The sequence below is a fragment of the Ochotona curzoniae genome, unplaced genomic scaffold (assembly GCF_017591425.1).
Source record: "Ochotona curzoniae isolate NIBS_2020 unplaced genomic scaffold, NIBS_Ocur_1.0 scaffold_3208, whole genome shotgun sequence".
In the NCBI taxonomy this organism is placed as follows: Eukaryota; Metazoa; Chordata; class Mammalia; order Lagomorpha; family Ochotonidae; genus Ochotona; species Ochotona curzoniae.
In genome coordinates this window covers 30,181,492-30,197,890 of record NW_024467106.1, presented here as the reverse complement: position 1 = coordinate 30,197,890, position 16,399 = coordinate 30,181,492, and the positions used below count along the sequence as shown (strand labels likewise).

The window sequence follows — 16,399 nt, the reverse complement described above, 5'->3', positions numbered from 1 at the left end:
GTCGGGCTCTGTGGTCCTGGGAAGGCAGGCTCTGTGGTCCTCCAGGGCCTCGGAGGCCCCCAGGGACCATTCTGCACAAGATGAAGACAAACATCCTTAGGTGCAAGGCTAGAGCCTTAATAAGCCAGTCACCCCTTGGGCCTGAAAATGGAGTGAACAAGTGGGGGCAAAACACTCCCATCTGTCCAATGGGACTCCCTCATGTCGGCTAGACGCTCTGCGGACATTGCATCTGAGGGTCCAACACGAGTCTGCCCATGGGAACCAGATGTCACCATGCCCAGGAGAAGAAATGGTCAGGTTGCTGCTGGTACTACGGTCAATCACCATCACAGTGACCACCACTGGGTGCTGCAGAACAGCCTTGCCCAACAGGCTAGGGCCCAGAAAATGCCAAGGCCATTACATGCCCTCCCTTCTTTCCCTGTGGGTGGCAGGACAGAAGTGACAACAAGACCCCTCACCCCAGGTCACAGGCCCCAGAGCACAGACTCAGCCAGCCTGACCCACCCTCTGACTGGACAGGCAGCCAGACTCCCCCTTGTGCCGGCAGCTCAAAGTCACTTCTGGGCACCATGACCACCCCAGCTGGGGACTTGCAAGGCCCAACACAGCAAGCAAGCTGACAGGACCCAGGAAGCTGTCCCCTTGGCGCTTGACTCCCCCCACCAGCCCTGCTGGAGGGGCCCTTGCTCAAGTCGTCATCTGTCCAAGGTGACTAGGGAACGGGCACGGGGCATGTCATTCATAGTCCAGTGCCTGTGAGCATGCACGGGGCAGCCTGCAGCCTCACCTGTCATCCCTCCTCATTATGGCATATCATGGGGTGAAGCCGATTACCCTGAACCAGCCATCACGGCGATGGTGAGTACCCGCAGCCCCCACCCAAAGTCCACACCATCAGAGGCAGCCTGCCAAGGGACCATGGTGTTCTGAAGAACATCGCTGGAAATGTCACCCCAGGTGACAGAGTGAACCAGGTCTCCTCCCACGCAGGAGCCTGTACCACCTGTCCTTCAAGGGTGCCGTCTCCCTTGATTCTTCCAACCCCAGTGGTTTCTCCCTCCCTGACGCAACCCCTCCTGTGGATCCACAGGACCTTTTGTACTCTGGTGCTGTGATGTCTAAATCCACAGGCCACACTACACCTGTGAGGCAGAGCCAATTCCTGACTCCTCCCTCCATGCCCCAGGTGCCTGGCACTGTGCCCAGCTCTGAACCTGCAGGAGAGCAAGTCAAGGGATGAATGCAAGGGTGGGTCTGGACTCTGCTCAGCTGTGTGCTCTGCGCCCAGGCTTCAGGTCCTGAGCTGCCCTGCAACACGGGGCCTCCAATGCAGAACGCCCTAACTAAGCAAACTACAGTGACGTCTCCCTGTCATCCTGTGGCCACCACCATCTTTCACGGGAGCTCTGAGTGGCTGACAGCACCTGCGTGTCATGCAAACAGCTCGGGAGCTGCAGCACAGGCATCAGCTCCATCCAGCACACCCTGTCCTTCCTAAACTGTGGGGGAAAAACTGTGCTCCTTGCTACATCCCACAAGACAAGGCCTGACACCCCAACATCGCCACCTGCCCCCTTCCCTATGCCCTAGCCACACCACCTCTCTCTCACCCCTCACCCATGCTCCTTCCTACCCCAGGGCCTTAGCACCTGCTAGGCCCTCTGCCAGGTGTATTCCCTCCATCCCCAGCACCTTCTCCTTGGTCTGCCCAACCCCTTCAGGGGTAGCAGAAATGCATTCCCCCAGAGGGGAGCTCCAGGCTGCCTCAGCCTCTGCTCTAGACTCCTGGAAAAATTCCTGGAAAACCTCAAACATCTCCCTGGTGCCAAGCACACCTGGAAGACACAACTTTCTCAATAATTCATATCAGTGGTGATGTCAGCATGCATCTGGGCCTCCCCAAATGTCAGAAGAGGCCTGTGTTGTCCACTGATGCATGCTCCATGGTGCCAGCCTCCATACCTGGCACAAAGTTAGAGATCCAGCACTATTAATGAAATCAATCACTGGCTTGCTGGTGGCCTGAGGCAAGTCACTTTGCTTCTCCAGGCTTCCAAATCCCCACCAGGAAAACCAAGAGGCTGGAGAACATGCAAGAACTCCCACGGGAGCTGCCATGGTGGTAGCCCCTGCGGCTCCCCCCACTCCTTGGCACCCAGCACCCCAGAGCAGCTATGCACACGGCATACTCAGGGCAATTGCACAAGTGTCATCTATGTGAACTCTGAGTTGGAACTCTGGGAGGTCAGTCCCAGGATTACCACTTGCCCAAAGGGACAGGCTGCCTGGGTCACCCACCAGGCCCGATCTGTGTCAGCGTCATCTGGACTCCAAGGTAACCGACGGAGATCTGGCACACACTGAGCATCAGAAACAGCATCCTACAAGGGGCCTCTCACTGCAGGTCTTGCAGGCCCCAGCTTACAGCCACAGCAGTGACTGACTGCTCCCCAGCCCAGGAAAGGTCAGGACTTCCTGCCCCATCTCCTCTTGGTGAGAGACTGTCCCAGGAGACTCATCTTCATCTCTGGGCTTTAAGAGATTCAGTCCTTAAGAGCAGAACAGGATGACCCCACAGGTGAGCAGAAGGGGTCCACATCAGCACCATCGCAGCCTTGCTCATGCTGGTGAGCACCCAAACTCTCCCCCCTATCCTGCCACACTGCTGGACATACATTTCAGCTACCACTTTGAACAACAGGACAGTGGCTCCTATCCACAGAGCCCTGAGAGGGTCCGAGAGGCCAGGCAGGTCACACGTGTCCCACAGCCAGCCTGAGATGGAGGTAACCGATGCCTGTGCAAAGGAGAGCCACCCTGGTCTCATGGATGACATGACTGGTCAGCATTAGCCCAGAGCTCCAGAAAGCCCACCTCCTCCAAGGAGAAGCCGCAGGCTCCAAGCCACACCTGCCAGACGCCTCTGCTGCTGTCAGGGCGGCACCCCAGGCCTGCTGGCAGGGGCAGGTGGTGCGAGCTGTAACGAGTCATGGGCATACCTGCTCGGGTTTGATGGGCTCCGCGGTGGTGAAGATGTCCGAGTAGTGCTGCCTCTCAAACACGCGGTCCAGCACCTCCAGCTGCTGCTGTGTGAACAGGTCTCCCCGCATCTGCTTCCGCAGGAAATCTCTGCCCGGGAGCGAGTGACCATTCGGCACCGGAGACTCCTGAATGCCTTTGAGGAAAGGGGAGTACAGGTTATACAAGCACTGAAAGCGAGGCAGGCCAGACACTGAGGCCGGCAGAGGGCCTGGGAGAGCCCAGCCACCAGCTTTCTGGACAAGGAAGAGATTAATTATGGCTTCAGTCAGGGCCAGCCTTGCCTGAGGTCATCTGCAAGTTTCCTGAGGCCATGTGCCAGGCCATGACCCCAAATTTGCTAGCATTTTCCCAACTTGAAGAAGAGAAAACTGAGACCCAGACAGCGCAGAGGCACATAGAACCCAAGCACAAGAGCGCAGGTTGACTCAGAGCCACCATCGCCAGGTGCCTCTGCCCCTCCTGGACTGCACAGCCTTCTTATGTCATGACCCTGAACCCAATCTGCCACCATGTCATGTGACCAGTCAATGAAACACTATGGCAGGAAGGCTATGGGGACACATGACCGCTCGTGCCATCCTGGTGGAGGCGGCCACATACCTGCGCCAGACAATGTGACCAAACGTACCAGAACCACATCTGCCCATTGTCTGACAGTGACGCTTGTGGGAAATGATGGATGCCTAAGATTCTTCTAACAAAAGGCTGGGAACCACCCAGCAGGAGGTCGTTAATGGGCACTGGGGGCTCAAGATGTGGATGGCGCAGCCTGCAAGGTGGAAGGAATGGGTCTGTGAACTGACATGCAAAGAACCTCCAGACAACACTGCCATGAGCAAAATAAACAGGGAACAACACAATACGTATACTGTGCGACATTCTGTGTACAAAGAAAGACCCCCCAACACACACACAAGGTCTTTAACAAGTTCAGGCAAATAGTTATGGAAAACTCACACATGAATTTTAGAAAACTTTTGTGCCAAAATAAACATTTAAAAAAAAAAAGGTCTTATTTATTTATTTGAAAGGTACAATGATGGGGTGGGGGAAGAGACAGAGAAAGAAATCTTCTATCCACTGGTTCATTCCCCAGCTACCCACAGCATGGGCCAGACCAAAGCCAGGAGTCCCCAGGTCAGCTCAGGGACTCCCTCGGGGATGCTGGAGGCCCACATGCTCAGGCCATCATCTGCTATCCCCCCAGACACCTCAGCAGAGAGCTGGATCAGAAGCTGAGGCAAAGGCAGGACCCAACCCCAGGCACTCCAGGCATAGGGAGTCCCAGGCAGCAGCTTAGCTTGTTGCACTGCAGCACCTATACCCTAAACTTTATCTTTTAACTCCATTTTCCACCAACTTCGATTTTAAAGATTTAGTTGAAGAGCAGAGAGAGAGAGAGGAATCTTCCATCTACTGACTCACTTCCCAAATGGCTAGACTAGCTCAGGCTGAGCCAGGCTGAAGTCAAAAGCCTCCACTCCACCTCGGTCTCCCACATGGGCAACAGGGTCACCAGCTGCTGCCTTCCCGGGATCATTAGCAGGAAGCCAGATCAGAAGTGGAGCTGCCAGGTCTCTGGAGCCAATGTGGGACGCCTGTGTTACAGGTGGGGCTTAACCCCTCCCCCACAACATCAGCCCCTCCCGTGAACTTTGTAAAGTACCCTGGCTCCGTATGTGTACGTTAAACGTCTACAGAAGTTACCCACTCAAGAAGTGGGTGGAAAGCAGGGGGAAAGGAGCACACTTTAGTGTTGGGTTTATAAATTAAGAAAGCACAAGATTGAATCCTTTTGGTGTCCCCTGTTATTAGCCATTCTATTCCTTCATTTCAAAACACACTGTGATTTATCCACATGGGGGTTCGAGGCCAGGGGAGACAAAATGCGTTTTGTGGGACTTGGCCTTGAGTTGTTCAATATGAAAGCAGGTCCCAAGAGCAAAACCTTCCAGAAAGGAAACAGCTTCATTGCCTGGGACTTGGTGACTAGTGACCACACAGGCTGTAGCCAGGCTGAGCTAAGGCACTGCTCACCCCCAGGGCCAGGCACTTGCCAGCACTGGGATGGATCAGCTCCGGCTATCAGGTGCTCCTGAGAGGCCTCAGTCACTCCCTCCAGCACTCGCCCTCTACTGCCCTGACCTTCACAGTCACCACCTCAAAAATCCACCCTCTACAAAGGTACAGCAAGATGTATGGCATATCTGTCTCTTTTTGCATTTCGCCCCCCTATTGCTCTGCTCTTCAAATAAATAAACTTTAACTTAAAACTTATTGAAAGAAATACAAGGATATGTCTGAAAGTTTATGGAAAATTCAATTTAAAAAAACACTTATTTTGGTTCACGCATAGCTGTTTTCAAAACATGTACTGAGCCCCTTAGACAGGGCTGTATATCGGGGTGAGGGTGGGGAGTGAGCCCACCTGCAAAGCAGCCAAGGCAGTCCTCCAAGAGGAGCACAAGCGAGGGGGTGGGAAGGGCCAGCCAGGCTGCAGGGCCACCCCTGCCACAGGAAGGACCTGCAGGGAACAGCCCAGGGAGAATCGGGGCAGGTTGCAGGGGTGGCACCACGCTCCTGCCCAGGACTGAGAGACTCATCCTTAGGCCAGGCTGTGCTGTCTCCACTCTGTTTCCAAGCAGCCCTGTGGTTGACGTCAGGGGCGGCGGCGGGTCTGAGCATCTGTGGTGTCTGACGGTGATGATCTGGAAGCAGCTCCTCGCTACCAGTGACCCGGCGGCCTCAGCCATCGCTCACCAAGGTGTACCCTGTCTCTCAGGACAGCCTACAGGGGCACACAGCACCATCTCCAGGATGCCCTCATTCCTGCCCTAGCCAGTTTTTCAGCTCCCTTTCTTTTTAAGATTATTTAATCTGAAAGGCAGATTTTAAAGAGAGAGAAGGACAAAGAGAGACAGAGATCTTCCACCCATTGGCTCCCTCTCCAAATGGTTGTAATGGCCAGAGCTGAGCTGATCTGAAGTCACGAGCCAGGAGCCAGGAACCAATAGCTTCCTTGGGTTCTCTCACATGGATACAGCTGTCCAAGAACTTGGGTCATCCTCCATTACTATCCCAGGCCACAAGCAGAAGGCTGGATCAGAAGTGGAACAGCCGGGACGGAAACCAGCTCCCAAATGGGATGCTGGTGCCACAGGTGGAGGATTATCATGCTATGCCACTGCACTAGCCCTTCCAGCTCCCTTTCTTACAACTCTGACCACTTTCTCCCTTATCACATTTTAAATTAATTTATTTAATTTCGAAGACAGAGTTACAAAGTGAAAAGGCAAGTCAGACAGAGATCAATCTTCCACCCAACTGGTTCATCACCAAATCCAGGAGCTTCTTCTGGGTCTCCCATGGGGGTGGCATGGCCCAAGCATGAGGGCCACCCTCTGCTGCTTCTAAGACCATGGGCAGGGAGCTGGAGAGGAAATGGAACAGCTGGGACACAAATTGGCACCCTTACAGGATGCTAGCATTACAGAAGGTAGCTTACCCTTCCTCCAGTCACAGTGCCAGCCCTCTCTTTTAGAAGCCACATACCCCAGGATCCTCACTCCCACACTGTTGCTCTTAGCTATCTCTGAGGGCAAAACTTCAGGCCATTCATTTCTGTCTCTTCCCCAGAGAATAGCTATAAAATAAATAAACAAATCAGTTATGCCCAGGACAACCACCTTCCAGTATGCAAATGTCAGAATCCCTTGCTCTGACATCACTCACTCATACTTCCCACAACCAAGAGTAGTGAGCCTGCAGCACTGGCATCCCACATGGAAGCTGGTTCCTCTGCTGGCTCTTTCACTCCTAATCCAGAACAATGGGCCAAAGCTGACCCAACCTGTCCCTAGTGCAGGAGGCAGATGCTGATTGAAAAAACAATCAAGCAGATGGACAACTGGCACAGTGGCAAAGGTGAAACTTAGAACACCTTCACGCAAAATCAGAGTGCCTGAGTTCAAATCCTAGCTCCGCTTCTGATTCTAGCTTCCTCTGGATGTACACTCCGCAAAGCAGCAAGTAATGAATCCCATACAGGAGACCTAGATGGAGCTTCTGGCTTCCGGCTTCAACCTGGTCGCACCCTCGCTATTGCGGATATCTGGGGGAATTAGCCAATGCATGCAAGAACTCTCTGTGTCTCTGTCTCCCTGCTCTTCAGAGAAAATAAAAATAAAATTTAAATGTTTAAAAGGAGACAGGAAGACTCAGCTCCATCAAGATACATGTAAGTATCAGCCATGGGAACTAGGCGGACAAAAGGCTGCCAGGTTTGGAAAGGCTGGGCACGTGCTGACCTGCCTCTGAGTGCTGCTCATGGTGAGCATTCAGTGGAGATAAGCCAGATAAACAGACTCTGAGCTCAGAAACAGTCACAAAGACCAATACTATGAAGCACTGTGGCGGGGTTGAACCCCAGCCTTCCATGCAGCCTCCCCAACATCGCTCATTTGTGCAGCTGACGACCCAGCGACCGCAGTCTGCGAGGCAGCCCACAAGAAAGGCTCAACCCCAGCTGAGTCCAGCGAGAAGTACGTAGAGCCACAAGGCAAATGGTATGCTTAAGTATATGGCCAGACACAGGCACAAGCACAAAGGGATACAGGGCTGGGTATATCTTTAAATCTTTTTTTTTCTTCTTCTTCTCCTTCTTCTTCTCCTCCAAATCAAATAATATATAATAGACCTAGTGCTGGGCTTAGTCAACCATGGCTCGTAGAATTAACATTCTGGAAGCTAGCTGCAGGGGAGCAAGGGGCAGGGAGCCCCATCTCAGGGAGCAGAAAAACGCTGCCTTGAAATTTCAGGTTAAGCCAACGTTATTCACCACCCGGCTCTGAAGCTAAAGGCTTTACAACATTGGGGCTGTTCATGCAAACAGCCGGAGATCCCCATCCTTCAAGAGAAATCTGTCTCCTGTGTGTCTTAAAACACCCTAAGCCCATGGCATTTCCTTTAGAGCACAGCAGAGCCAGGGGGGTTTGCATGGTTCTTAGAAGGTTCTGGTTTGTTTCTTAAAAAAAATTTTAAAAATAAAAAATGATGCACTTGATGTCTGCATATGCTCACTGGGAGGAAGAAAAAAAATATATATATATATAACAAGAATCTCCCAAATCCCTCTGGCATGACGGCCTATAGAATAGAGACTGGGGAGCCCCAGGGGGCCAAAACAGCTGGAGCTGCTGGGTCAGCCTCCAGTCACTCGCAGAGTTCCACTTCCCATAGCCGGAGTTCTTGCACAGTCGTCCTTAGCCTCCTGGTTGCCTGTGCCCACGGCAGGCCAGTGGCAGGGGAGCCAGGAGGTCCAGGTTCTACTGCAGCACTACCCTTCCTTGCTCTGAGAACTCTGGCAGGTGCCTCTCCCTCTCTGGGCCCCAGAGGCCCTATCAGCAAATTATGAAGGTACAACTGGTCATTTCGGATCCTTTTCGCTCCCCAAATCCATACAGATGTTGTCTACTCAGTCACATCAAATTGGGGAGGTGGAGTGGTGGAGTAAGCACGGTTCAAGTCCTAGCTGCTTCACTTCCTGTTCAGCTCCCTGCTAATGCGTCTGGGAAAGCAGTGGAGGATGGTCCAAGTGCTTGGGCCCCTGCATTCCTGAGGGAGATTCGAATGGAGTTTCTGGCTTCCTGGCTTCAGCCCAGCCCAGCCCTGGCTGTTACAGTCATCTGGAGAATGAATTGGTAGGTGGAACAGTTTCTATCTGTGTGTGTGTGATATTTTGCCTTTCAAATAAATAAATCTTTAAAACAATTATATATGAAATGGACTTAAAGTTATTTTCCCATCAGGACTGTCTGTGCAATCTCTGTAGGGGGCGCCCATCCCAACTTCACCAAAATTCAGTCTGCCCCTAACTGAACACCCAAGCAACCAGAGGGCTCCACTCGCTTCATCACACTCTCTTTAAAAATGGACACTTCTGACTCTGGCCTTTGGGGAGATTTCCGGGAAAAGCCAGACAGGAGAAAATCTCTTGTTCTTTGCTGGAATACATTTATCCTTTAGCTTTCTCAAGTTGTGAGAACAGCTCCCACATCCCACCCCTATCTGTATGCACAGTGACACACCGTCAGTCCTTTCCCAGGTCGCAGGGTCCAAGGTCCTCCCCAGCACAGGCTAGCTGCTGCTTCCCAGGGTACCTGCTTCCCCTGGGGACATGGGCGACAGAGCCACAGATGGTGGCGGTGGGGCTAATGTGACCTGGGACATTGTTAGCTTGGGTCAAGTGAGCCTCGGCAAGCTTGGCATTGGTCTGCTCAGCAGGCTGCCGGGGCTGCTCCTAACAGCAAACCAAGGTGGGTATTTAGCCTGGCAGTTAAAACACCTGTGTTTCACTTTGGAGTGCTGGATTCAAGACCTATCTCTGCATCCTAACTCCACCTTCCTTCTGCTGCAGAACCTGGAAACAGGGGTGATGCCTCAAATACTTGGGCCTCCTGCCACCTACGTGGGAGGTCTGGATGTGGCCCAGCTCCTGCTTCAGTCTGGCCCCGCCGCTGCAGGCATTTGAGGAGTGAACCAGTGGACAGAAGATTCTCTCAACCCCTCACTTCCATGGCCACCCCTACCTCCTGCCTGCCGCCATCACTGTGCCTTCAAATAAATGTTTTAAAAATCAAACACTTTTCTCAAAAGAGATAGCTGAAACCTGAACTTTAAAAAAAAAAAACCACTGAAAATGTATAAAACAATCTACATAAAGCAGACACTGACCAAACGCAGACCGTGGAAACCTGCAGCAATTACGCAATTGGCTCAGATGTGGTTTGCAGGAAGTCTGCTGAAGGCAAAGTCGCATCACCTTCAAACCCAAGTCTTCCCCTCTCCTTCCACTGAACCCTAAGTCCAGGCTGGGGGTCAGGGTGGTACAAAAAGGACCTGTGGAAGCTGCAGCCAGGGTCTGCAGGAGGACTGGGAAGAAGTCAGCCCAAGTGGCCACACAGGAGTGGGAGAGCAGCACCTGCACCTGGCAGAGGAGACAGGGCCTGACAGCTAGCGGGCACAGGAGCTTCTCTATGACCCCAGATCTCGCACTGCACACCAGGCCTCCCACATGGGTACAGGGGCTCCAGGGCTTGGGCTATCGTCCATTGCTTTCCCAGGCCTTAAGCAAGGAGCTGGATCAGAAGTGGAGCAGTGGCTACATGAACTGGTGCTCATATGGGATGCCTGAGAGCAGGCAGTGAACATCCAGGAGCATCAGAGAACTGACCCCAGTGTGCCTGGGGGAAGGGCAGCGTAAAGGATCAGGGGCTTTAGTCCTATCTGCTTGTGAGATCTGAGACAGTTCACCCCCTGAGAACAGACAGGATGCCCCAGCAGCACACCTCATGAGGAGAACAGGGGACTGGCATTTAGCACAGGCACCACTTGCAAGGCCTGTATCCCAAGAGTGATCATTCGGGCTCCAGCCTTGGCTCCATTCCCAATTCCAGCTTCCTGCAGATGAGCACCCTGGGAGGCAGCAGGTGAAAAGTACTTGGTACATGGCTGCCTGCTACCAGTGTGAGAACTGAATTCCTGGCTCCTGGCTTCAGCCTGGGCCAACTCTGGCAATTGAATGCACTCAAGGAATGAATCGAGGAGGTGAAAGATTTTCTTTCTCTCACATGTGCTGACAAACAGAATCCCAAGGACTTGGGCTGTCCTTGACTGCTTTCCCAGGCCACAAGCAGGGAGCTGAACAGGAATTGGAGCAGCCAGGACACAAACTAGCATCCATATGGGATCCCAGCACCTGCAAGGTGAGGATTTAGCCACTGAGCCTGTGAGATATTCCCGAACCCTTGTGGTGGCTCGGGTCCCACGCCCAGCAACAAGGGTGGCCGGGCTAGAAACAGCCCTGCGGCGGCTGCCCCAAATCAAGATCAATGTTCCAGGTGATCTGATAAATCCCAACCTGAACCGTGCCTGCAAACTGAGAAAAATCAGAGTGGCGCGGAGGAAAATTCCACTGGAACTACCATTATTCAGCCATTAGTCTCACTCAATCTTTCTTCTCGGAGAAGTAAAACGCGAAATTGTAAAATTGCCCGATATGTTCAGGCTGGAGCAGAGGGAATCTGATTGTGTCGTGTGTTAGCCCAAGTCACAGGCTGTCAAAGAGGGAGAGGCCCTGGGAGAGATGACTCCACACTGAGGGATGAGTCAGCGGTCCCAGGCAGGCACGATTCTGCCTCGGGTCTCTCAAATTCCACCTTCACCGAGCAACAGCTGGAAACTAGACAAGACAGCCAAAGGCTGGGAGCCCAGGAAGCAGAGACAGCCCCAGGAGCTGGAGGGTAGCAGCCAAATTGTTTCCACTCCCATGGGATGCTGGTCTAATCCTCCTATCCACGTCTAATCCTTACAGAAACCTTGTGATGAGGGGTTGGCACTGTGGCATAGCAAGCAAAGCTGCCACCTGCAACACTGGCATCCCATTTGGGCCTTCGGATCCCGGCTGCTCCAATTCTGATCCAGCTCCCTGCTAATGTACCTGTGAAAGCAGAAGATGGCCCAAGTGCCTGGGTCCTGCACCCACGTGGGAGACCTGGAAGAAGCTTTTGGCTCCTCACTTTGAACTGGCTGAGCTGCAGTTGTTGTAGCCATCTGATGAGTGAACCAGTGGGTGGAAGATCTCTCTCTCTCTCTGTAACTGAGACTTTCAAAAAAAACTTTAAAAACATACATTACCAAAAAAAAAAAAAAAAAAACAAAAACACCTCTGTAATGGCAGCCTGCAGTTATTCCTCCCATGCTACTGATGAGGACACTGAGACACAGAGAAGCAAAACCACCTTCCAAAGGTCACTCAGCAGCAAGTGCAGGAGCCAGGATCCAAACCAGAGGCAGTGTGGTTCCTCAGTCTGCTCTTAACCCTACACTAAGCCACTGACCCCTGGCTGGGGCAAGGGCAACCCAGGAAGACCTCCCTGGGCAAGACGCAGCCCGAGGCTTCAAGAGGGGTGGGAAGGAGGAAGAGGGAACAGCCTCAGAAAGGCCTAGTGACAGGGAAGCAGGATCACTGAGCAAGGCCCTCTTTCCACGTCACTGGACTGCAGGAGCCGGGACCTTTCCCCAGCCTGGTGTGCATTCCTGACTCTACCTGTATTGGTGAGACAAGGTGAGCACCTTGCAGAAGAGCCAGAGGGGAAGGAACACCTGTGTGTTGTCCCAGGACCAGCCTGCTCTCTAATCCCCGCCCCCCGCCAGCCCCAGCCCATAGTGTAGCCTCTAACTACCCCTCCTTCCAGGGTCCCGGGCACACTGCTTAGGGGGGATGTTAGCCACCGTGCTGCAAATATTCTGCAGCCAATGAAATATTACCAGGAGCAAAAGGGTGATTTGTTCCTCAGAATTGTACTCCTAAATGAGATCAAAGAATGCTACTGGCTATGTTTTAATTACACCTTAAAGGACTTCCCCACACAGTTAGCCCTCCAACCCTGCCCCACATCCCACCACTGCACAGAAATCATAAATAAATAAAAGGTCTTAAAAACATATTTACTCGGATATCTTTGCATTACCCACTCATTGGATTTTGTAAATGATCTTCTTTATTTCCCACCCTCTAACCCCATCCCCAAGGATGACAGAACCAAAAATAAGGATCCTATTTTAAAGTGTATCAATCTGATGCCCACACCAATGTTTTCAGCAGAAATCACTATATTTCTCCAAGATGGGTATGGGTTTTGTCATAGATAAAAGTAGGAGAGAGGGAAAAAAAGATAAATTATTAGAGATCCAAAAATACTTTTCATTTGGAGAAGATATCAGGCCATTTCAACGGGGCTGATGGAGTCCTTGCTCCGTCTCCATTACCTAAGGCAGCCAGCCCCAGGCAGGCGCCAACAGCCAAGATTATATTCCCCATAAGATGGTCCCCGGTATATATATATATATATATATGATCTTCAACCTCTATTGATTGACCAATTTCACAAGCAAAGACTGGTGAAATGAAGCTGAAATGAACATCATGCTTTAACTCATTGAACCTATCAGGCCTGAGTTAATCTCACTGTCCACTGTCTCTGATAGAATTCAATTGATCAATCATGTTTCGGTGATAGTACCATTTCACTGGCTTATTGCTTCTTCATTTCAGAGCTTGACCTGTTAGATACACTCACACTGGCTCCACGCCTCTTGGATACACAGAGATCAGCTTCTGTCTGCCAACGAGTATCATCTCCCACCCCGGCTGAAAAGAACTCCAGAGGGTGTGTGTGTGTGTGTGTGTGTGTGCGCGCGCGTACACGCTGTGTTTTTCCACCAGGGGTGGCTTTGGGATGCCTTGGACTTGAGCAAGCACACAGTAAGAGACAGACCCTTCATTTTGCACGGAAGGGCCACTACTTTCTTTTTACACAGTTAAGTGGTCTCGCGTGGGCTCTGCAATCATTTGGGACATAAACTTGCAGTATCCTAGCAAGTGTGATGCCAAGAGAGGCACAGGCATGCCTGAAAATCACAATGATTAACAATCACCACCCCTCTCAAATATACAAATCACACACATACACATACATGTATCTACATGAGCTACAGATACACGTGTATGTATTCGCGCTGAACATGAAGCTACTGATCAGCTTGTCTGGTTCCCATGATGAAGTCGAGATGGACCAGAGATCAGGGTTCCCATTTTACAGAGGAGAAAACGGGCTCAGGGAGATGAAAGGGCATGTCCTGGGTCACATAGCCGTCTCAGGTGACCCTGCTGTCTGAACTCACCAGTGCCCCTAATCCACAAAAGACCAACCTCCAGGCAAATTTTAGGAGTGCCCACTGTGGCAAATCACTTTGTCCCAAACTCATTAGATAAAGGAAATATCCTGAAAATCCAATCAGGGGCAGTTAAGACACCATTGGAGATGCCTATATTCCAGAGTTCCTGGGTTCGAATCCCAACTCTGCTTCTCCTCCAGCTTCCTGCTAACACATACCCTGGGAGGCAGCAGGTCATGGCTCAAGCACTGGGGTCCCTGCCATCCATGTAGCAGACCTGGATTAAGGTCCTGGCTCCCAGCTTCACCCTGACCCAGCCTCAGCTCTTGCAGGCGTTTAGGGAGTGAACCAGTAGATAAGAGATCTCTTTCTCTGCCTTTCAAAATAAATGAATTAACTTAAAGATTGAAGAACTGAAGAGCCGAGAGTAGATTCCCAATCACTTGGGAGTCTACTTATCCCGCAGATAAGTAAGATAATTTGATTATCTCACAGGCCGGAAACTGAGCTCCTGGGTACTGCAAGCAGGTGCCCAAAGCCACAGGACACTCAGGGTACAAACAGGAACTCAAACATGGGGCCCCAGCTCTTGGCACAGTACATTCTCTTCGTTTCTCTCTCTCTCTCTCTCTCTCTCTTTCTCCTTCCCTAATTTATGCTAAGCCAATGAGCTCCTATCAACACCAAAAACTTCATTCTCCTCTGTCAACATGCCCCAGTGTGCTATTACAGTTACTCCATGGCATTTAATTTAATTTCCCCAACTCCAAGCCAAGAGGGCGCTTGGGGAAATCAGGGGAGGTGAGCAGCTCGCCCCGGCTGGCTGCCTGGGGGAGGCGTCTCTCGGAGGTACAAGGCTGAGCCCAGCATGTGGGTCTCTGGAGGAGGCCAGGGCGATGACAGTTTGCAAATAAGTCTTGCATCTGAGCAGAGCTGGCACCGTCTGCAAACACACTAATGGACTTTGCTCTGCCCGCAGGGAGCTGGGCAAAAGCCATAAATAAAGCTGGCACCTCTGGAGGGAGCCGCTGCTGAGACCAGGAACAGCTGGGGGGGGGGGCGCGGTGAGCTGGCACGAGTGGTGAGCCAAGCAGTGTGTTAGGGATGGGCTCGAGACGGGTCACGCACTGCACTAACTGCCTCTTTCCACCACCAAACAACAGTCTACCTGCCCATGGAGCTGACCCCTCCATGCCAGATTCTCCAGGTCTGCTCCAAATAGCCGTGTCCCACTAGCCTTTCCCAGGGACACACTCATAACTGACACAGACACAGAAGGCTGAAGGGGGTGGCAGGAGTAGAGGAGATCTGACTCAGTGCAGAGACCCCATCCGAGGGCAAAAGAACAGAGGCTCAGGGCCAGAGTGGGGATGGCGGGGCAGATGGACTCAGCCAGGAAAGGTGGCAGGCTCAGGTTTGGAACAGGAGGGAAGGAGCTCAGTAAAGGCAGGATCAGTTCCCGGGCTCTTTCTTCCCAGGGGTGTCCCGCAGCCTGAGGTCACAGGGCCCAGCACTTAGCACCCTCTCTGCTTCGGGGACTCCTCAGTCACCAGTGCCTTTGCTCAAATGTCATTGTGTCACCAGCACCACCCCACCTCCGAGAACCCCTCACCACCTACCCCCAACCCACTGCACCCACCAGAGCCCCTAACCACATGCTGCTCCAGCTCTGTCCTGCTTGTAGCCATGTCTGCAGCACCTAGAACAATGCCTGGCACACAGCAGGCATGCAATAGACACTAAGAGAGCTGAGGCTCGAAAGTAGCTTCAACAGGGACCAACAGGTTCCAAGGACACAGTCAGCACCCTCTTCTTCCCTGGGGAAGCTGGTGCTCTCTTTCTTCCATGCCTGACCTGGGGCTGGGGTGGGAGGGTACCTCAGCACAGAACTCCCACCAGGAAGACAAAGGGGAGTCAGGGAAGGCTTCCTGGAAGAGGAGGTGAGGGACAAGAGTACATGAAAGAGCAGGCAGGGAGGATCCCAGACAAAGAAAATGCTCACTGTGTGAGGCCCCTAGGAGCCTGGCACCCATGGGGCGAGGTCATGTCACTTCCATAGCCCACATATGAGTCAGCCCGAGCTTTTGTGGTATTACACAGAGCAGATTTGCAAGATGTGCACTCTGCTTTCTTCTTCTTCTTTTTTTTTTTTTTTAGATTTTATTTGTTTTTATTGCAAAGTCATATATATATACAGAGAGAAGGAGAGACAGAGAGGAAGATCTTCCGTTCAATGATTCACTCCCCAAATCACTACAATGGCCAGTGCTACACTGATCCAAAGCCAGGAGCCCAGATCCTCTTCCAGGTCTCCCACGCGGGTGCAGAGTCCCAAGGCTTTTGGCTGTCCTTGACTGCTTTCCCAGGCCACAAGCAGGGAGCAAGATGGGAAGTGTGGCTGCCGGGACACAAGCTGGTGCCCATACGGGATCCCAGCGCGTTCAAGGCGAGGACTTTAGCAGCTAGGCCACTGTACCAAGCCCGCACTCTGCCTAACTGACTCACAGAACCTCCCCAGGCAAGGAGCATGTTGTGTGGGTTCTCAGCAGGACTGGGTCAGTGACAGCTCTCTCTGTGCCCATCGGAGTCACCGATCTATGCCAACACATTGTGG

General features: G+C 52.2%; 1 protein-coding gene across 7 annotated transcripts in view; it reads right to left on the bottom strand.

Annotated features, from left to right (window-relative positions):
* PAX5 (paired box 5) overlaps nt 1-16,399 on the bottom strand; it is a 156,020-nt gene that overhangs the window by 95,834 nt on the left and 43,787 nt on the right. For all 7 annotated transcript variants that reach the window (XM_041004431.1, XM_041004432.1, XM_041004435.1 and 4 more), the window contains one exon: nt 3,006-3,181. In XM_041004431.1, coding sequence (XP_040860365.1) covers nt 3,006-3,181 — 176 coding nt within the window. The remainder of the gene's footprint in view (nt 1-3,005; nt 3,182-16,399) is intronic.